The sequence below is a fragment of the Parambassis ranga genome, chromosome 9, assembly GCF_900634625.1.
Source record: "Parambassis ranga chromosome 9, fParRan2.1, whole genome shotgun sequence".
NCBI lineage: Eukaryota > Metazoa > Chordata > Actinopteri > Ambassidae > Parambassis > Parambassis ranga.
The window spans coordinates 2,945,088-2,968,572 of NC_041030.1; the positions used below are offsets into that span (position 1 = coordinate 2,945,088).

A 23,485-nucleotide genomic window follows, 5' to 3' on the forward strand; every position below is an offset into this window, starting at 1 on the left:
CTTTTATTTTGATTTCCCTTTTTCATAATCCAGTATCAGCCTTGTAGTGTACATACTGCATGTACACAGTTCAACACTGATATAAATGTATGATTTAAGCTTCGCAGAACACTTTTGGGTAACAAGTCACTGTATAAGCATTAGAAACAAAACTGCTGACACAGGCAGCACAGAATCCACAATGAAAGAGATACTGAAAGAAAAGTGCAATAAGTACATCTGGTGAATAACATCACTAGTTATTACTGGTTTGGGGTAATGGAGAAGTCACTCAAAAAGACCTTTTTGTTCAGATTTGCAATCGGTCATCTTTTTATACATATAACACCACAGCAGTCAGTACCATGGTATAGTAAGCAGCATAATATTTCTTCTTTGTCCAAACACGACTTTATAAAAAAATAGAAAAAACCGCTACAATGATAAGAATATACAACAGAAAGCTACTAATCATTTTGTAAGAGTTGCTTTCAGAAATTAGAGAAGTTGGATATATATTTCACAGTGATACTAATTGAGTTCAGAAATGTATAATTAGCACACCAGAGTCTGTGCTCCTCCCTGTCTTGTCACATCTGGTTGGTCACACTGCACGGCCCTGTGGACACACTGACAGATGACTGGCTGTCATTGATTATGTGTGACTCAGAGAGTAGACCAGCTCCTCCTGATACCTGGCTTCCCCATGGCCTCCACTCTGGCCTGGCCCTCTGAGGGCTGAGGGTAGTGCTTCCAACAGCAGGCTTCTTCCCTTCATATGTCCCTTTCACCAGCCCATTCAGCATAGCAGAGGTCTGGTCCACATGCTCCGCTGAGACCAGAGGCTGCCGGTCCTCCTCCTCAGAGATGGCAAACACAGGCACACTGATGTGATCACCCTCGCCTGGGAACTCACGCCTCTTTCCAGCTTGGCTGCTGTCAATCTGACACTGGTTGGAAGAAGAGCCAGAACTTTGCTCTGTTGGGGAGCTTGGAGCATGAACAACCCCAGAGGGCTTGACTAAGTCTGCCGTCCCAGAGAGCAGACCGAAGCAAGGCCCTGTGAACCGTGAGCGTCGCAGGTTGCTGGTGGAGTTGAGACGCCGCTGCCTTTGTGCAGGCTGTGCAAGTGGATAAGAAGCATTGCTGATGGATGAATCGGAGACTGTGCTGGTGTCTGCGGTTGCTTCCAGGTGAACATCAGAGAAGACCTTCCTGCTGTTGCCCCCTGTGCAGTCGGATACCAAACTGGATGGAGCCTGGAATCATAAACAGCGTATGGTTCATCTTTAACTAAACTTATTTCAACACATTTTAAGACATGAGAAGAAACAGAACAAGTTCAACTACTGATGTCTATTATAACTAGACCTCATCAACTTAAGATGCCACACATTGTTAAGATTCTAGTACTGACGCTGTCCACCAGCTTGGTGAAAGGACTAGTGGAGTTCCAGCTGCACCACTTCTTGTGAAGCTGCGGCAATGGAGGGAGGAAGTCCTGGAAGGTGCGCACACTCCACGCTCTTGGTCTGGCACAGCCACTGCTGCCTTCCTTTGTGGTCCTGGCACCAGGATGGGAGGTGGGGGAGTCTGGTGAGGGCCAGTCACCTGCTGGGCCAGGACCGGTGTCACTGTGCCGCAGAAACCTCTCCCGCTGCTGGGAAACAAAGAAGTCATGAACATTCAAATACATGCAGCAGGCCCCAGGGAAGGGGTTTCAGGTGGAAAGAGTGTGCCCACTGACAGCCTCGTTGTGGAGCAATGTGAGGAGATTATATTGAAATAACTTGGGAGTATCACTCTGTACCTATTATACCTTTATTATATATAATCTCCACCTCAGAGACCAGGACCTGGAGATTTGTTCTTTGTTCATTTATTAGAGCTTGAAGCATGAAGCTGCTTAAAGGAGCGGCGGAACTTCTTCATGGAGCTCTTAATGAGCCCAGTCCCTGATTGAAGCTCTTGTGTGAAAAATTACCTAGATGCCTGAGAATCCTTATCCACATATTGTTCATTAATGAGTACTAAGGAATTAAGAGCTGAGAAAATACTCAAACTACAGCTGGAAAAATAAATGTTAAAAGATAAGTGTGTCCTAGAGAGGATAAACAAGGCAATCAGAAGTGGCATTAAAGCACTCGGCACTCGGCTGCAGCTACAAGAGCAGCAGGCTTGTTACTGAATCAACCGTGCATCTTTAGTATTGAGCACTGATTGAAAGGCTTGGATTAGATAATAACAAAAGCACTGCCTCAAACTATAAAAATGATGCTTAACTAGGCCTGTCATCAGGCCAGCAGTGAACAAATCAAATCCTAGCACTGTGTGCAACAACATGGTCTTTAGGAAGGAGGTATTAGGAGCTGATCACTGGCAGTCTGGTGGTTGCACCTGCCACATTTCCTCCTCACACCTGAACATTAGATTTTGTTGTGTACTTCATTAATGGATTAATAAGGAACTGTGCTGATTAGCTTAGCCTGCTCAGTCTTACAGCCAGCCAGCTGAGTGTGTGGCCAACGAACAAATCTCATTATTTATTACGTGTATTAAAGCTGTCAAAAGAACAGCAGGGGCCTCCTGAATGCTTTTTAGCAACACTCCTACTATCATAAGCGTTAGAAGTCATAGTAGCATATGCAACAAAGGAGCATATGATATCATTTCTGATCAGTCAGCTGCTGTTGTTCGGGGGGGGGAGCTTTTAGGGGTTGCGCTCATCAGAGAGATTTAATCCTTCGCACAGAGTCACTTGCAGCTAGCCTTGTCTAGACAAGAATTAGCCAAGGGTTTAAATAAAATGTTATTGTGCTTACTAAAGCCCTATGAACACAGTGCTAACGTTTTTGGAGAGGAAAGTCGTCAGCTGCCCAATGTGGTCACTTACAAGCTTGCGACTCCAAAGCTGGGGTTGGAGACCCCTCAGGGGTGCCAGGAGAAGCTTGACATGCTCCTCAGAAAACAGCAGCAGCTGTTGATTTTCAGATTGTGAGGAATGTACAAGGGAATTGTGATCCAGACAGCAGCCTGCACCACAGCAAGACAGTCTTCTCACCTCATAACCATTAGAAAGGGCCCTTCGCAGCAAAATATTACAAAGTAATTTTACAGAAACGTACACTGAGAACATGAATGTTCTATGGACCTTAGCAACTAGTAGACATGCAACATTTCCCAACAATAATTTACATGGACATCCGCATTGAGGACACACACAGGCAGACCACACACTGTGCGCCAAAGCGTGCATGACACACACCAACACACAAACACACACACACAATTGTAGCTGGGAATCTGGCTCTGTGGATAATACTCCATTAGCCTAGGCTGCAGAAAAGCTTGCCAGTCCTTCAAAAAGCTGCCAGAGTTGTTTTATGCCAACTCTTATTCCAAGAGAATACAAAAGAGAGCAGAGAAAAAATGCTTGGTTGAACCATTGCTTCTTAAACGCTCCTCCCTTAATTTAATTATCCTCATTTCCCATTTATGTCCTTTATATCTTCACAGGTTTCGACTCTATCATGTGTACGCCAGTATAATGGTGTCAGTCTTATTAGGAATACTGGGTCAGTTCAAAGTGATGAATGCCCCACCACCTCTAATGGTTCACTGGTTCAGGGTTCATTTCCCAAAAGTGAGTGTGGCATTGAGAATTAATGTCCTGTATGGCACTAAGGCCAGCATTAGAGCGGGAGGGACGTGTTAAGTAACTCACCATCACACTTATTGTTGTTAGCATCCTAATATGTCCTAACGAGCACTAGAAATATCAAACTTCTCAGCAGGTTGATATCAAGGTTTATGTGCTGCCACCTCCAGGTACTATAGGCCATCATTTCCTGCAGACTGAGGTCTACTGTCTTTATGTCAACACTGATGTCAGCATGGTAGTTTTGAGGGATTTCTTGTACTATTCCAGCCGACTGTGCTAGATGCTGCAGTGATTTTATATGCCCCACTTCTGGATAATATAACCCATGTTAAGCTACATTACCACCAACAACTTTGACAAAGCCACAAAAGAAAGCAGTAGAAACCATTAAGCCAGCAAAAAGGCATTGGATAACCTAAACACCATTATTATGTGCATTTTGTTATTGTGATATTACATATGATACTTTAAAGTAAATAACATGGTTATCATAAACTCAGCAAACCCTTCATGCTATGATGATTGTGATTGACTGTGTACTACATTTCAACGAATGTCCATCCAGCAGTTGTTGTTTACATTTGTATTGGGAACATTACTGGACAGAAAGTCATGACGTAGATATTTTTTGGGATCCTAAGTGTTGTAGTCTGACATAGACATAAACAATGCTTACCGTGTGAGGGGAGACGGGTTGCCCACTTGGGCTAGGTGCTGAGGATACAATGAAAACATCATCTGCACCAAGGTCCAGTTCAGTCAAACCGCTGCAGGAAAGGTCCACCTCTGCATTCTGAGACATGTCACAACCCGGGCTGACTACAGACATACACAGAGAAAGATTTAGCTTTCTAGCTTTCTTTGGAACATTAGGACGCAGTAGATTCTACCACTAAAATCACTGATTTCATAGAAATGTAGCAGAGTGATGAATGATGTCCTGTAACTGAAATGATTCAATGAAACAACATTTAGAGTAGGCTAATCCCAACTCCTTTGCTGTTTATAAGCTGTGTGTGTTTTGGTGTAAACTCTGTGAGTGGAGCACACAGAGAGGGGACTGTACTCTCCTGTTGTTCAAACTACTCCCAGGCTGCTTTGTGGGTTAAATGCCACAACCCACAAATCTCTCTGCCTGGGTTTAGTCCCACAGAGAGAGAGCGAGAGAAGTCTTTGGATTGTTCCAGGATCAGGCCTGTGCTACTCCACAGCTAATGCAATTTTCCTTTCCATTGAAAAGTGTACAGACCCGCCCAGAGTCCACAGAGGGGTTTCTCATCGTTTTTAATTTAGAGCAATATTTTTACGTATGCAGTGATTCAACCAAAACCAGTTCTTGCAAAGAAAACGTCTGTTAAACAAGAAAACGTGTCTGTTCCATTTCAAGAGAAAGCAGCAGCACTTTACTTGGAATGAATAGAAGTGGTTAGCTTGAGCAGAAATAACCACCATAGATGAACCCAGGTTGAGAAATCTCCTCCCACACTCTGATTATCTCCTGAAAAAAACATCACTGTAATTGAGGAAAAAAACCTCAAGTCTTCATTTTTAAATGAGTGCATTTAAAATTTATCAGACCATTGCTTTGCCAAGAAATGAATTAATGGCAGATTTATACTCCTGAAGGTATGATTATCATTCCTGAAATCATTCTAGTTAAAGGTCTAAACATGCTGTGGAGATATAAATCTAACTGAATGACATGCATGTGTTATTCGTGGGCTTCGGGCTTATTGCAAAATATGTCGTGTGTCTTTCTAACCTGTGCGTGGCGGGATGTCGTTGTTGTTGTCCTGCTCTATGGTCGTCTCTAGGCTGGCCTGATTCTCAGCCATCAGCTGAAGCTCACTGACTTCAGCCACCGTGTTCTGGACACCCTCTGGCACCTACAACATGACACAATGCCATTTGGGTTATCATTTTTAAAATGGTAGTCATCAACTGTAAGGGTATAGAAAGTGACCTTCAATGTCACGAGTGCCTGCCAACAGGGGGGCACACTACTGTAAGACAGGTTGCATAACAAGCAAGAAGAAAATTACCCAACATTTTACTCAGGAAACATTTTTTGTGGTTTTAAGTCCTTGTGGAACACAGAGTGACATTCTTTTGGCAAGTTATGCACTCATTTGCAGTAAATTTAACAATAAATCAGGTTAAGCGTCAATTGATAGATACCTTGGATCACCACTGTATGAGCATGAGTAGTGTCTTTATATGGCTCAGGAGCTCCTCTTCAGGGCCAAATATAGAGCTCCATAAAACCAAAATGTGACTGCAAAAGTCAAGGATTCAACAAACCAGTGCAGGACTTCACCACTGCTGCAGGGCCTTTTAATGTAGTGTCTATTGCTGTGGTCTTAAACCTATACTAAAATATTTAGTATGCCAAATAAAGGTTAATAAGTCTCATATTCAAATATTTCAATTACACTAGACTACAAGTACCAAGGCGCTAGGTGCTCTTTGTGGCTATGCAAGCCAGTGGCTTTTAGGTTTAAGCAGCATATAAGTAAACAGCACTCTTCACAGTATAACTGTAAAGAGTGCTGTTTTCTAGTTCTTACTTGTTGACTGTGTATTGTATTAGTTAAAGAGATGAAAGTAAAGCAGAGTAGGATGTAATTATTTTTAAAACACTGCTAATAGAGGTAATTACAGGTAACAGCTAGGCTTTAATATCCTTAATAAACAGCTTTTGTTTCAAATCTGTGTAACCTGACTTGAACTTGAGGCGGTACAGCTACAGTATGTGGGGGAGCGGTGGGGTATTGCTGCAGTGGTGGACTGTGTTGTAAGTAATACCGAGTGATCCCACATAAAGCTCACATTTCAGTGGAATGTCTGACCGACAAATAAGACAAAAAAGACAGGATACAACAAAGGGAGACCAAATGGGAGCAGTGATGTGAAAATATCTCTAATGGAAGTTGTTGGCTTTTTTGACATACCTTATGCCATAATCATGTATTTTAGAATGAAATGTGTGCAAAGCATATTAGTGCCTCTTTAGCAGAAATGTGTTAGTTTTCCGCCAGTTCCTTGCGTCAGGTTGCTGAGATGTTTTTCTTTACAAAGATATTTGAGATGCTTGCATGTGTTGTCTATTTCAAATCCCCCCCACAACATTTCAATGAGATTCAAATCCGGGCTTTGACTGAACCACGTTATAACCCACCATTTTTTCATATTGAGCCATTCCTCTGTGGATTTGGTAGTGTGCTTAGGATCTCTACTCTGTTCAAAGCTCCCCTTACGGTTCAACTTTTAGACAAATGACCAAGCATGATGCAGAATTTATAGTTGAATCAATGACTATATCTTTGACTATCCCTTTAACAGTAAAGTAAGCAAAAACTAGAACATTTCACCACCATGATTCATAGCTGGTATGAGTCTCTTCTGAGAATCTGTCCATAGTCTGCACCAAACATGTCTAGTGTTACTGTGGCCAGAAGAACTCTTTGGTTTGTCCAGAGCATGTCTCACATGCGGGCCAAATTTCACACAAATCATGCTATCATAGACGAAAGCACAGTTTCACAGATACATGAAGATCCTGTGATTAGGGTTCGGTATGTTTTGGAACCTGTGTGTTCTGCTCATGCTGAAGAGGCAGGCAGTCTTTGGACAATGGGACCACTGAAATCCCTGCTATCTGGCCCACTGTTATTTCAGCAGTCGAATTATTTGGAGGTCTTTGAGTGAGCTCATTAAATCTTTTACAAATAACATCACAAATTTCAACAGCAAAGCGAATGCTAGAACCTATAAACAAGGATTTAATATAAGAGAACTTTTTTGTAATGTAATGGTTTGTTTCTAGAGGACTTCTTGTGAAAGAAGATGAAATGTTTGTTTAAATATGAAAAAAAACAAAAAGCCATCAGTTTCCATGGGACACACTTATATTTTCATGTCACTTTGGTGAGTGGTGTCTGTACCTCAGAGTTACTGGATGCACAGGAGCTGGCTCTTTTTGGGCACAGTTTGGGTCTGGAAAACATGAAACACCACATTTAATTTATAATTACAGACACATCCGAGAAATAGCTTTTATAAATGTCCTCACTTTTTTCCACTCTTTGACTCTGTTTTCTCAAGAATGAAAAACTCCTGGTGTTCAGAATTTGGGGCACTAGAGAGCTTTTTTGACACAGTAACCACCTCATTTGATACATAATAGCTCCTACATACCTGTGGCTCTTCCCCTTTTCAATAGTTCCTCTGTTGTGGTGTTGGATGATGGAGCAAGATGCACCGCAAACTCACATTCACATACAAATGCTCTATTTTACTTTAACAGTTGTTAAGTTGTGCAGTGATGCCACGCATTGCCTTTATCCTGTGGATGTATTCATCTTTCACTATTGATGTTTTAATGTTTTAAGTTATATCATAGCAGATTCAGAGCATAACATCATGTTATAGCTGCAAAAGGAAGGTCGAGGGACACATTCACCTTTCTCCTGCCAGGTACAGTTTCTCTACAGGTATTTGTGTGGCTATTGCATACCACAACGTTATTATGACATTTCTCAAATAATAATCAAATATCTGGTCATCTGTTTTTACTCCATGTAAACCAGTGAAGTGTGCAGAAATACTTGCGTAAGTACCTTCTTATTAAAAATTATTCTTACAGCTGAATGACTTCATTACCAGGCACCAGTCAACTAAGGACAACCCCTGCTGTGACTTTCATCCACCTTTGGCTGTTTTCTAACCAGAGGGGACCTGGGGAGTTAAACTCATTGCTGTTTTAAACTTGCACGATCTCGCCTGACTCACTAGGCTTGTTGTTTTCCAATGGTTTCTGTGAACTCGTTTAAATTAATAGGGAACAACTGAATAAGAGAGAAAAACAGCTACCGAGGCTGCTCATGAGTTTGATGTTTCATGGTAATGCATTTCCTGGCTTCTGAATGACTTGTGTTGTTGTTCTTGCTAATTAAACTTTCATTTTATTGAACACATGTTTCCAATTTCCCCGTCATTAATAACGAGAACCTGCAGAGTTATTGTGCCTGACGGATGAGTTAGAGACACTGAGCTGCATTTGAAATGAACACAAATCATGTTAAAGAGTGTTCTCGCAGAAACCTGTAATAATGACAATAAATAAATACGTCGTACTTTAAAACCACCTGAAAGCATATGGAAGAGATGGTATTACAATACACTAAACTTAACCCACCGGTTTGTGCTCATCGTCCACAGGAAAGGAAGCAGGAACGGTTTGTAAATCACACCGTTTGACAGCCTGACAATGCTATCAGGAGGAGATGCACATTGAATTTGAACTCTCTTTGTTGTTCTTTTTCCCCTTCATTTCCGCACCTATCACTTTCAGGCAGTCTTTATGTTTTTGTGCACTGGAATTGATGCCAGGTGTTGTACCTTAAATGCCCTGCTGTCTATGGTGAGAATGCTCCACATCAAGGAGGCCGCACAGTTGCAGCCAAACCCAACTAATCACAGAGGGTCACCACATTAGGGACTGAGGCTTCCAGCTGAGTCAACATTACAAAGTCATGACTGTGTCGGTGAAAGTGTGTGCATCTATCTGTGTGTGTGTGTGTGTGTGTTTTCTGTCAGAGCAGCCCATTTTCATTTACGGGAGAAATCGTAGATAAGACTTGTGAATTTTCTCAGGAGAGTATTCATTTAGGACTCGGTTAAATTTAGTTTATGTGGCAAAACATCTGAAGGATTCATCTGTGGTACAGCCTGCTGCTTTTCACAAGTTTTGCATTTTCACATCTGCTTAGCAAACCTTGGGACTGTGCAATAACAGTACTCAGATAACGTCTATATTATTACGGACTTAGTTTTAGAACTTAAAATATTTGCACAGTATTGTATCCCCCGAGGGGGTTGACATACAGGACTTATTAAAAGCTGATTTTTGCAGCTTCTACTTCCTCCTGGAAAAAAAATTTTAAAGTTCTATACTTATCACCAAAAATGCTTTGTATGAGCATGCAGTCAAAACAAAGTACAGTCGATTACAAATGTGTACCCAATCTTGAAAAAAACTAAATCTGAGCCAAAACTCTGAAGTTGTAGAAATGATTTAGTCAACATATAAAACTAAAAGTCTTCTTTATGACAACTTCTAGCCCTGGTAATGGGGAATTGACTGTCTGTTACCTGAAAATGATGCAGAGGGCACTGGTAAGTATCATAGCGAAGAAGGCGGCTCCACTCACAGCAGCCAGCAGAGAGTCTACCTTGCTGGCCATAGGAGAAATGGCACGTCGGTCCCCCCCTGGCTCAGTCAAGTTGTGGTAATGAAAGAGAAGAGCAAACCCGCGCCCCCAGTGGGTGGTAGTGATGAGCTCCATGATAACCTCCACCATCTCCTCACTTGAGCCAAAAACCAGCTGACTGCTGGGAGGCCTGTTGGATCCACAGAACCTGGATGAAAAGGTGATGAGGTCGGAGATGTAGAGTACATCGTGGGGGCAGGCATCAAGAACAGATTGCTGGGTTTCGGGGCGCACTGGTGGAGTGCTGGTTGAGTGTGGTGGAACATGAGTGGTCTCCTCTACAACTGTCCCTGGGTTTGAACTTGGGCTAAGTTCTGGTCTTAGCTGAGACGAGGAGGCTGAGTTGATGGTCTTGTCTCCTGGAGGCACGGCACCAGGTAGGAGCAGCAGAGAGGGAGGAGGTGGGGAAGACATGCTAGAGGAGGAATCTGCAGATCTTTTGGCAGAATTTGAGACTTTGGCAATCTCCATTTTTGAGGACTGCTCCTGTACCACGACTTGCTTGACCTCACCATCTTGGGAAGACTGCTGAGTCTTTGAGACGTCCCCTGCACTCTGAAGTGTAGACTCTTTATCAGCTGATGAGGTTTCATCTGCCACAGAGCTGCTAGTAGTGAACGTCACTTCTTCATCTGTATCTTCCTCTTCAAAATTAGAGTTAGAGTACTGTGATGCAGCATCATGGCTTTCAAACACATCAAAGTCAAATATCTCCAGAATCAGCTGGTAATCAATAGGCACAACGAACTGCCAAACGCAGTGTGTGCCAGAGGAGTAGTTGTAGGGGAAGCCAGGAGACAGAATGAGGCCTTGGACATCAACCACATCCACCTTGGCACCACAGTCAAAGTATACCTGCAAAAGAAAATTAAGAAATGTAAAACTTCTTCATAACTAGATTGACTATATTAGTCAATATAATATGTATGGCTTTTCATACAAGAAAATTCACTAATAAATATCTGAAATAAACTCCATCCCTTCAGAATGCTACAGGTTCAAGGCAACTATTGTGCAAAACACACTGCATGAAAATTAATAACCAATGGACTAAACTACTAAACATGGTAGCTAGTATTTTTTTAGCCTGCATTTAGAAGACTATACATAAAACCTATCAGTGGGTATATCAATCCCAAAATGTTTTGCTACAAAAAACATACTAACAACTAAAACATATGCCAGATTGGAAGTGAACTATTCAACTCTGCTGCTCTGCCTTTACATTACTGTATGTCTGTGTTTTGCCTGTACTGCTGGCCTGGGTAACCCTGGAGGGTGGTGGTGGGATATTTCTTCAAACATTCAGGCTATAATTCTTCCCAGGTGTACAGGGATGTAAGGGGGACCTTGGCCCTAAACAGAGGCAGATGTGTGGTTGGGCCAGGAGGCTGAGGACCAGACCTTAGTAGGGGGCCCCTGTGTTTATGAGCTTTCCTATTGGCTTCGATTCTGGACTGTGGGAATGCCTCAGACTGGGAGACCCCCTTGCCAGACAGGTAACAAACCAACACCCGCGGGCGACGCTTGTTCTCTGGACAGGGCTGAAAACATATGAGATCTCTTCGAGATTGCAGTTTTGGTGGGAGGGTGCGGGGGAAAGGGCATCGGGTGCACAAGAAGCCAAAGTCTAAACGAAAAAAAGCCAGACAGGTACTTTGATTGTTATTGTAGATGTTGTACCATCTATTCCCATCTATATCCTAAATGCATTTATCCTAAGGCATTCCTCAGTCAGTATAGTTGAGAAAGTAAAGCCTGTAATTTTGATTTAAAGAAGGAACCACTTGTTCCAGCCTGCAGATCGTCAGGATCAAACCAAAATCCTTCTCTATAGTTAATACATCTGACAGCCTCACAGCCAGGGCACAGGGCATATTAAACACACAGGGGAGGTCAGGTAGAGCAGCATAACCTATAACATTAAAGCAAATATATGTATGTATAAGATCTTTTAGGTGTTTTTAGGCAATGACGAAAAACATGTCCAGCAAAAATCACATAAATATAAAAACTACTATTCTCTATCCAATCCACCTGAACTTACTGTCTCGACTTCTTCAAATGGCATAAAAATGGCATAATGGCTGAATCTAATTCATCTTGGAGATATGGGTCTGGAATTACTAGGTACAACCCTTTCATAACAATCATAACCATTTCTATAATTTATGTAATAAATGTTTTGTTGTTTTAGTTAACTATATCCGAATTTTGTTCATAAAATAATTACTTCACTGTTACTTAAAACTATAGTTTCAATGTTATTTTTGTCAGATTGTTTGATATTATTTATAATAATCATCATTTTCATAGTAGTACTGTATTTATTGTTATTATAACACAATAGTAATGATAATGATTAAAGTATGAACATTAATTATGAGTCCATATTAACTCAAAAAAATCTCGTAAATAATCAATCAAGTTGAAAGAACAACATTGCTTGCACCGGAAGTGTTTCTGAAGTTTCCCTTGCACTTCCTCCTCTAACCCACAGAGGTCGCCGCAGAGACGGCCTGCCCGAGACTCCGTTGAGTATGTAACAAGTAAGTAAGTAAGTAAGTATTCAACATGTTAAATGTATTTGTTTGGAAGTTCGGCATGTTGTTCATTGTCACACGGTTGAGACATATTAGCCACACAGCTAACGCACGGTTAGCACGTTCAATCTACTCAGCCAATCATCATTGTTAGCTACACTGTTAGTATTGATATACTAAAGATAGTACTAAAGATTAAGTTGACGCAAGTAAATTGCTTTGTCCTCCTAAAATAAGTGTGACCTCCCTGTTCTTTTACTTTCCTTAAATGTAGTTGTATGCAGAGTTTCAGCCAGAACCAGAACCTGCTTAACACTTTCTAAAATGAGCTCGATCATCACGCCCCTTATTTGATGACCTTTCTCAAACAGAAGGCTTCCAAAATGGAAAAGACTACACATGCAGTTGCTGATATGCACAAAGTCCATGATGAAGAGGTGATTTTACAGGGTTAATGTGTGTCACATGTTGAGTTAATTGTAACATTTTACAAGTCATCTAACCTATAGTCCATGTTTTCTGTTTTGATTGCACTCATTAAGTTAGCTTCTTTTTTGTAATTTGTAAATGTATATTTAGATTTTGTACACTGTTATACACTATTGACATAGTGACACACTGACACTATTATAATCCTTTCAGGAACTACAATGCCAGCACAGCACAAGGTGTACAACTGTCCTCCATGCACTTCCTGTCTACATGAGGAAGTCTCAGTAGGGACATCTCTGGTAAGTATAAAAGTAATATTATATGGAATAAATAAAATAAAATATGCATCCATATTTTTAATTATTAGGAAAAATCACCATTGACATTTCTGTATGCTAGTGCAAGCCAACTGGCTCTCTGCAATCATCTGAGAAGGTGTTATGAAACCTGTTATGTGTTTTGATGGTTATTAGGGCTGTGCTAATTTTTAATTTTTTTAATAATTCACAGTTATCCAAATCAAACAACTGTAATAAACATTTTTGGTGGTGTCACACCCTTGGTTTGCATGGTGTTTCAGTGGATGAGATTAGTTATGTTTTCTCCTTCATTTTGTCAGGATGATGTGGATGAAGCAGATCTTGGGGATACATCAGTGACCCTCCTTACAACCGTTTGACCATTTCTGGTCATGGTCTGCTTGTAAATATAGCCAGTGTCAGTGTTGAAGGCTGTTGTTGAAGTTGCTGCTCTATGGTACACATTTTAGGCTGCACTCCATATGTAGCATTTGTAATAATTAGGAGATAATAAGCACTTTACATGGGTAGAACTGAAAAACCTAAAAAGAACAACTGATACACTGCTAATGTTATGTAGCACCTATCTAATTACATACAAGCACTTAAAATTATTTTAAAATGTTGATTTACATGAAACCTGAAGTTTTATTTTAAGTCACTTAGGCGATCATTTGCCACTAATCTTTTAGGTTTTGAGGAAATACTTTCAAGTTTCATTAAGTTATTGTTTTTGAGTTGCATTCTATTTCATTTTTGCTAAAGGTTATAATATTTATTGAGTTTACTGAGCATAAAATAACTTGTTTTAAATGTGAGATCGTTTAGTTTTCTCTACTTATTATAAAGACACAAATAATTATTTTTGAGCTGCAAATACTTGAGTTGACTTCATTCTAATTTCAGTGTAATCATTGACTATATAGATAAATAGAAAGATAGATGCTTTATTGATCCCTGAGGGGAAATTCAGGTATCCAGTAGCAACATTGGAACAAGTAAGCATAGCATGCATAAGGGTATAAATATAGGGCACTAAAACAAAAAGCACATTTAGTGCATGTACAGAATAGACTAGACATAGGTGCATGGGTGGGGAAAAACTGCTTATATAAGAGGTATTTACTTGATGCAATATATACAATACAAGAAGGTACAGGATATGTGCAATGTACAGTGGAATTTAAGATGTGCAAATATACAGTATATATACAATATACAAAAGTACTGTGTATACAGTATAATATACAGTTTAACAAGAAGATATTTAAGTGGCTTAAAGCGTGGCTCAGGTCCTGCTCACAGGGAGGAGTTGAGCCGTACAGCCTGAAGGATGTAGGGATGATGTAGCGCTAACTCTAAACATTTAGCTTTGCTCAAATGTAATTGTTTCATTTAATAAATATTCCTAACTTTTTCAGGTTGCAGTGTAAAATGGGGCGGGATCTGTGTGAGGACGTACTGCTTGACTACTATAAAAATATTTACAAAACTTGCAGAAACACCTTGGGTTTTTATAGCAAAACCAAAAGCAGTCATTCACTGGCACACTCACTCCACTGGATGTCTTTTGTTTATATTAGTCTGGTTGTCTCTCTGCCTGCGTCATATCCGTGTGACTGGTTGCATGTCTATTCAAATACTTCCAGAGGGAGTTTAATTTGCATCCATTGGTACTGGAAACCACAAAGACCAGACTAATTCTTTGTATGGAGCAGAAGGGTTGGCCAGGCTAGAATTTAGTTGCGCAATTTTCTCATCCCACATATGTTTATCTTGTGTTAATCAAATGATAACATTTCAGACACAGGCAAAGCCTGTTCTAACATCTGCTATTTCTACAAACTGTCCTTTGCTTTGCTCTGCAGCTGGTTTACACTGGAACACATCAATTGCTCATAGTTTCAGAAAAGATTACACAGTTTTTTAATTGCATTTACAAACAGTAGTTCTGCTGTAAAAGATGGTGAACCTTGTCTTGCACATGAGCAACATTACAGCTAATGTAATGTTTGTTCACTCTTCTTATCATTTTAAACACATTGCTCAGTTATCACTGTTTGTTGGGTTTTGTCTTTTTTTTTCTTGACTGACATTTGGAGGCAATTACATGGTACATGTAGATGTGCACTGTCTACACACTTACTAGAAATTAATGCGATAGAACAGAGAATTACATGGATGACATTTGAACAGGCCAAATGCCATTCCTCCTGTGGTTAGAGAGAGTAAGCCGATTTGGGGTTGACAGTTTTTGCAGCAAGGTTGCGCAATGAGGGGAACCACTTCACAATACAGGGGCATGAAAACAACAGCGAGCCCCCTTTTAAGCCAAAAGCAGCAATGAGACAATGTATCCTTTTTATTTATATTTGCCTGTAATATCACTTCACTGATCATTCCTCAACCTCTCTCTAAAGTAAAACGCTCTAACTCTAAAACATAACTGAAATTATAAAGCTCAAAAACATGATTCTACAAATAGCCAACTGTAAATGAATAATGACTGAAAGAGAACTGTGTCATGGCTGGAGACTGTGTCAGCACTCCCACCGGGATGAGGCAGCTGGGAGGTCCCCATGCACCCTGTAATGTACATGCTAGACTACACATGAAAGGCCCCAAAGTGCCACAGTGTCGAATGGAAATGGGACATTCTTATGATGCCAAACATCTCGGTTGTGTTACATCACAGGCCGCTCCACTGGCAGGTCGCTAATTATTCAAGGATGCCTTTTCTCATGGTGAAACAATGGGCTGCAGTGCCGTTTTGGTGAGCCTATCTGCAAATGGGGAGGGTGGATAATATTTTAATGAAGTGATGCTAATAAGCACAAGGCAAACTGGAAGTTTACATAAGAGCCGGTTGGTCAGTGCGTCCCAGTTGTGCCTCTGACAGAGGATTTCCTGATCAACTGAGATCAACTGAGCATATAATTGTCGAAAATGACTTGTTAAGTGAAACATCAGACCAGCTGCTGTCATTATTGAGAGGCCCCTGACATGCGGTATTGTTCTATCGTATTCACTTTGCCTCAGTACATCGTTACAAGAAAAACCCATGTTCCAATCACATTCCATCATGGGATGTATACGTCTGTCTAATTACAACAGAGGCAACTTTAAACCTAACTGACAGATGCTGTGAAGACTTAGTTATATGGGTGCAAAAACTACATTTAATCAATTATAAAAATGATATTACAAACAATGCTGAGCTAGGATATTATCAATATGTACAGCTGTCAGTCTTTATGCCATTATTGGACAAACTAACATGTTTTTGTTTAGTTTTTTGTTTTTTTTAAAGCCACCCAGGCTGACGACACCACTGTGAAAACTCTGCAACATGAGCTGGCTTCTGCTGAAGTACTGCTAACACATACAAGCGCATACACACACACACACACACAGCCCCTCATGCACAAACAGCCCTGGACTGGCTCATAAACAGGCAGGCGGGCCCCTCAAAAGGGGGCAGGAATCCTTACCAGTCCTGTTTACTAGAGGAGAAAAGTGACACTGCTTTACAGGCTAGTACTTAGATATAAGCACTCCACTCAGGACATATTAACACTCAGTTTGATCTGGGTTGATATTTATACAAGCTTTGTGGACAATTGGTAAAAAAAAAATATTTTTATTTTATGAAAAATATTAGCACTGTACTGTAGTACTGTACAGAAAACGTGTAATTACAGCTACACATTCTGAGGCGCAAGAGCTAAAATGACAAAAAGTGAATTACTAAAGTAGAAAATTTATGTGTTGATCCTAAAAAGAGGATGAGAAAAAAAACCTACCACAAATCAAATAAAAAGCTGCAGCTGTTTAACTAAATTAGTGCCACTAATTCAATTGGAATAAAAGCACTTTTTCTCAAAGTTCAAGAAATGTACAGGAATTTCCAAGAGCTGCGCTACTGCAGAAGGACACAAGACCTCACATACCGTACGAAAGAACACTAATTGTAGGGTACACAGAATACCAAAGAGAGAAACTGACCTTTCCATGAAGTGCAGTGATAAGTTGACGCTAGTTATGTAGAGAGGTATGCAAGCAGGAGCTGCTATTTGTGTTTTTATATTTTACAAACCTCTCTATAAATACACAGATATAAAAGGCTCCTTGTGGTCATTCTCCACAGGTGTGAAAGGGTGCTGATATTTGAGCACAGGGTTTATCCCACATAGTGCTGTCCATGATAGTAGGGTCAGGATCTGCATGTTCAACTCGGAGTGAGTTTACAGACGATAGGTGCCGCAGCCTGAATAAGCATTTCAACAGTCGTTGGCCATTGCACTGGCTCAGCACATGTTCACCACTGTTTAATCAACATTTTATTTACAGGACAATCACAGAACACTGACTGTAGCCTACATGGAATAGTGGAATGCTGTAATTTATCACTGCTGTGGTCCTCCAATCTGCACAGATATGTGACTGGGTGGGCGAGAGAACAGGCAGAAGCAGGCTCTTTTTTCCATGTTCGTGGTGTAAAACCTATTAACATATTTCCTCTAAACAGAGCTGCTGTGGTAGCTGTTGAAGCGAGCCTTTGGAACCCTGTGGTGAATCGTGACCTTATCTCCACAGTGGTTTCAACCCGTTTGGAGAAATCATTTCCAGATTTCTGGATAGAGATCCAGTAAACGCATCCATTCCAATCTCCGTGTGAAAGCGGCTCCTGATAATTAGTCTTTGGGCAGCACCTCAGTGAGAAGCCTGTTCCAAGCCAGGTCGCACTGTGCTGACACAGTTAAACTACTATCACTCACACAATGGATACAACAGTATTTCCAAGTATAGCCAGAACAGCTTATGATTCGGGGGGCATTATATCCAGCAGCACTGATAACCCCTCAGTGCTGCTGTAAACGATGAACTGCTCCCAGCTCCTTAGCTTTATCCTTCGGAGAAAATAATATTTCAATTTTATAATAAAATATGTGTATCACTTCATATTATTATGCTTCTGAGCCACCTTAGATTTTTTGATGCGCCGACTTAGCCCCACCGCGTGCCTCTATATTTACAGAGCTAGGGGAACAAAGACTCTGATGTTCTAAAACATACCAGGTGACCCTTAACAAGCCCAGAAGGTTGTTTTGAAGCTATTTCCAGAATCCACAGAGTTGTCCACACTTCTGGGAAAAACATCATTTGCCATACAATAATAACAGGATAAAGTTTTAGGTTTTGTAACCTGTTTGTCAACTTAGAACTTAAGTTAAGTCACAAATGGTACTTCCTTGTCCCCGTTTTATATTATACAACACAAGAACAATTGGCATGTTTTGTTTTGTTGTCGAGTAATTGTTCCTCTGATTGAAAGAAGTTTTTTTAGCACTGTACATCTTTAGATTAAAAATCAAATCCCTGACTCTGTGCCTCAAACGTAGTGATGACACAAAAAAGCCTCTGATACTGTAAAGAGGAATGTATGTAAAGTTTTCTGGAGGTTCAATTTTGGAAGTTAACTCTGTGTTGTTTGGCTTCTGTAATATTTTTATTCAAAACATCCTTAAGCTCTCTTGACCCAAACCTCTATTCTTCACTCTTTTCCTGCTGGCCTTTTTCATCCCATTTATTTCCACTGTTGTAGTTCACTGACACAAGATGACATGTTTATCTGTTGACAGACCGTGGGCTGTCTGTTATCAGATAATTCATGGGAGGAATAAGTGAATTCACTGTTCACTGGTCCCACAACTCAGTTCAAATACAGATGAATGTCCCCTCATTCCATCACAAATAACACCTTCAGAAACACAGAGCAGAGCACCAAAGCAAAGATCGAATCACTCTCCCTCTGAGCTGATTTGTGGACCAGTACACTCGGATGCTTCCCATTTTTTTCCTGAAGTGGATAAAATAAATTCCAAGCTTGTTTATGCTGTTCCAAAAATCAACTTAATACAAAGGGAGAGTGGAGGACAAAGCCATCATTTACCGTGTGCCCTCACGCAGATAATTGCACGGATAGTGAGCCCCCTATACACACAGAAACTAAAAGCTGGAGACACTGACAATTAAATATACCAAGGGATTTTGTTGCCTACAAGTTCTGAGAACTGTGGTGCTCAGAAGTCATTCTCCATCAGCGGAAAAGGATGACTCCTGACAGGTGGAAGCCACAGAGCTTCTCCTGGCTGACATTGTGGTCTGGATGTCCCAGGAGATCTGTGTCAAGGGTAGCCCTTTTATATTGTGACAGCAGCCACTGACACATACACAGAGACATCATGCTGCATCACACATCAACTGAAATACTTAGTATCCTTGTTTCAATGACAGCACTCCAAGTAATCCCTTTAAAACAACAGCAACCCATCTTTGAATCTAGGCTGCAGCCTCACTGGCCTATCAGAAGGTTTAACTGCAGCACAGAAGAAGCCAAAACATGTCCAACATGAATGACACTGACAGAAGCAACCATGACTGTTTGTGTTCCTGAGGCAAACATTTGCTCTTGAAAACTCATTCCAAGTCAAAAAAAGGGGAAAGCCTGGGAATCCATAGCTACTCAATATGTATGAAAAGTAAAACATAAGGCTAACATGCTCCCAATGTGGTTCTCATTTCAGCATTAGGGGTCTGCATGCCATTCTCTCTGTGAAGTGCACTAACATCAAAACATCCCTTTGAAAGCCTCAAGGGATGCAATGTGCCACAGAGATTGGATGAGGTGTTCAAATACAGATCACAACATTCATATGCTTTTCAGAAAATGACACATGTAGGCTACAGAGTTAACAGCATGAGGAACACAGGGAGAGTTAAAACCCTGGCTATGGCGAACGTGACAGGATTTATACAGTCCTCCCAGTGTGTCAAATACCCACGTGGGACGTTTCTGTTGTATAATAAAATACAAAAAATAAAGTGCACCGTCTCATCAGAATAAAAATGTGGGCAGTTTTACAGGCTGCATGAGGTGGATGTGCGGGCTGAATGTTGTGGACAGGCACCGTTTTTAAATCAAAAGCTTGACTACACCACCTCTGATAACTTACTTATGCGGAATAGTTCCCATTTTTCCCACACTGCTTTCGCAATATCAGATGCAGCGGGTGAGAGGAGACGTGTTTACAGCTACCAAAACACAACATCCGCAAAACCTGATTGTAAAAACTGTACATTTAAAGAGTCAATCGCTAAATAACAAGTGTCTCTTCATTGTAAAATATAAACTAGGACGAGTTTCAAAGCGGAAAGATCTTCTGATGTGATCGGCTTAAATGTTATCTTACGAAAAAGCATTTTGAGTTTTAATATGTTCACTTTTTAAAACATAGCTCACACAACGCAGCATGCGACGCTGTACTGTAAGTTAGTTACAGAACTATCCTTAAAATCAAAATGCAGCGACAGAGGTGCTTCTTTTAAGCAGCAGGCGTATGCCGAAATTTATGATGACACATATTCTTTCTTGATTGACCTTAACTCCACTCTCTTATAGTCCCAATATCATTTAACAAACACAACAGCTCAATGTCACGTTTTGCGAGCGGAGTCCGTGGCTTGTTTCCTGTAATACAGCTGAACACAGCACTCCACAGGGAAGCTTCTGCATTATTTGTTGCAGCAAACAAATGTCAACTTACTTTCTGTGCAACGCATCCCATCACAAAGAGCAGATATGCAGTCATAAAAACATGCGCCCCAAGCGACGTAACACAAGTCATTTTCCTCTAATTGTTCCTTTTTTTAATGCGACGCACAGTGAACCGTGTCCCGCTCCTCTGCTTCCCTCTCATTCACCTGAAGTATCGGGAGCGCGCTTGCATCGTTCATGGGCGAACTCATACAGGACCAGACCCCCAGCCATAAGGTCCCCCACTCCGATTTATAGCTATGCCTTTTTGATGATGATGATGATGATGATGATGATTAAAAAAGTTTGTATTTAACTCCAGCTTATGGCAACTATTACCTATTTTAAAAATGGATGTAATTCTAACTGCACTGAGGCTGAATCACTATTGATGCAGCATAAAAGCATCTAGAGGTAAAATAGGAAATGTTTGCATACTTTTCAGCAGATATATTCTTTTAATAACAACAACCAAAACTTAATTATGTGCTTCATTTCAGAGTAATTTATGAACTCTCATTTTGATGTGATCATTAAAGAAAACATTACATTACTGTATTAATTTACCCACTGATCACATATAACAGAGGCATACTGCTGTAAAACCTGCTAAATCCCCTCTTGTATGCTTTTGTCACTTTAAATAACATAATGCAATGTTGTTGTAATGAAGCGCACGCAGTTACTTTGTCAGCCAACCCCCCTCTCAGACACAGATTTGATCTCGCCATCATTTCATTTTATTCTGATATCATGTGTTTTTTGAGCTGTGGAAAAAGGTGAGGTCAAACTATTCATCCCTCTTTCTGCGTCTCTCGATGCCATTATTGATGACACCAACAGAGGGCGCCACAGTACAAGAGTTAGAATCGATACTGAAATATGTTGTACACGGTCTACCACGGACTCCGCGCCCTCCACTTTGGCCTACTCTCTGGGGGGACGGGGGGTGGGGGTGCTTGGTCTTTCTGATGAGGTCTGCTGTCATCTTTCATTTAGGGTAAGGTAAGTAAGAGGTAAGTTCATGACAGCAATTAGAAACACCTCCTCCCTCTAATAGAATAGTAAAAATAGAAAGTCGTATGTTTACAGATTCACTTTGTTCTCTCTGTCTGAGTAAAGATAAGGAATAACAACATTAACATTTCATCAAACTCACAATGTTAAGGTTTCTCTCTCTCTCTCTCTCTCTCTCTCTGCCTCTCTCTCTCTTTTTCCGTTTCAGTTGTCTAATTCCACGTGGAGGATGAACAACCCTGATCCTGAGCGAAACTACTTCACACTCAGCTGCTGGAACTAGACAGACTCACTTCTGCTTGAAGCATCATCTCAGTGTTTAGACTGCAGAACATTAAAGATGTTTTTTTAACAAGTTTTGGTGGCTGGAACAACAAGACTCCATGACACCAGATGAGAAGGATGGATGACCACAGGACCAGCTGGAGAGGAGTGGTGGTCTGTGTATCAGTGGGCTCTGTAAGTAACCCTCTCAATAAGAGCAGAGACCAAGTGCTATGAAGCTAAAGCTAGCAGCTCTGACTGTATGCTGATGATGTTTCTACAGCACAGAGCAGTCCACTCACCGTCCTCTCCAGCCTCCAGCCACCAGGTGGATGAGGAGTGTCCCCACCCTGTCCACTCAGAGGAAGCTGTTTCTTTGTCTTCTTCTTCTGTGCTGGTGAAGCTCCTCACACACTTCACCTCAAGACACCAGCGGTCCATGAGGCCACATGTGGTGGGTTATCAGACTCTTCATGCTCCTCACATTCGTACCTTCTGTAACTGTTCAAACTAACTCCCTGTATTTGTGTCCAGGCTCCATGGACAGATGCTGTCCAGTGAAAGACGTGTGTTCCTGGGACAAAGTCAGCAGAAGATGCAGAAACGTCTGGACAGCGTCAAACTTGTGCTGGCATGGTGGTGCAGTGGTTAGGTCAGTAACAGCAGCTGTCAGCTGGCCTCTTCCTGTGTGGAGCTTACATGCTCTCCACGTGCCAGGTGGGTTTTCCTCCAGGGTCTCTGGTTTTCTCCCACAGTCTCAAACGTGTGCATGTTAGGTTAATTGATAGAGAATCTAAAATCTGAGTAAACAAAACATTTACCTGCTATTCCATCTGTCATCATTATGGTCATCAAGGTCATCTGTTTCAGTGCTCTAATTATTTCATTTGGTTCATCATGTTACACATTCTCAGTTTAATTTATGTGATAATCATCACCTGGAAGAGATTCACTAACGTATGGCAGAGAGAAAACAAAGTGTGTCATCAAAGTCAGGGAGGTTTACTTCTAACCCTCATCCTTCTGACTCAGGTACATGACCTTACTGACACCACAAGGAGGCCGCAGCAGTTCTCTAGATACAGTTGGTTACTGTGACATGAAGCAGTTCATGTTCATCAGGTCAGGAGATTTGTTTTGTGATGGAAGAAGTAGATTAGTGAAATGACTGAAGCTGAGGTCACTCATTTTGTTGCTCAGCCACATGTCGTCCTTACACTCCCCTTGGAACTTACAACACACAAGCCTGTTTTAAAAGATGGTTTGGCGTTATGGTACTTTATTTACACTAAAGGCTCATTTCTAGACTGTAGTAAAATAAACAGGAAAGAAAAGTAGTAAAGTGACAACTCCATAACAGTGAGCTTGTGTCTGTAGGGGCAACATACTTAAATACACAATACTTAATAAGAAGCATGCAT

General features: G+C 41.0%; 1 protein-coding gene across 2 annotated transcripts; it reads right to left on the reverse strand.

Moving 5' to 3' along the window:
* Positions 1 to 258: 258 nt before the first annotated feature.
* LOC114441429 (uncharacterized) lies at positions 259 to 20,934 on the reverse strand. Of its 2 annotated transcripts, none has more exons than XM_028414354.1 (7): positions 20,794 to 20,934; positions 9,794 to 10,767; positions 7,585 to 7,636; positions 5,403 to 5,526; positions 4,317 to 4,459; positions 1,397 to 1,636; positions 259 to 1,238 (listed from the first exon to the last, which is right to left on the reverse strand). In XM_028414354.1, the coding sequence occupies exons 1-7, from the start codon at positions 20,872 to 20,874 to the stop codon at positions 570 to 572; spliced, it is 2,283 nt and encodes a 760-aa protein (XP_028270155.1). In that variant the 5' UTR covers positions 20,875 to 20,934; the 3' UTR covers positions 259 to 569. The 2 variants fall into 2 exon arrangements, with proteins under 2 accessions (XP_028270155.1, XP_028270154.1); XM_028414353.1 differs by having other exon boundaries at positions 1,397 to 1,639.
* Between the last annotated feature and the right edge of the window lie 2,551 nt (positions 20,935 to 23,485).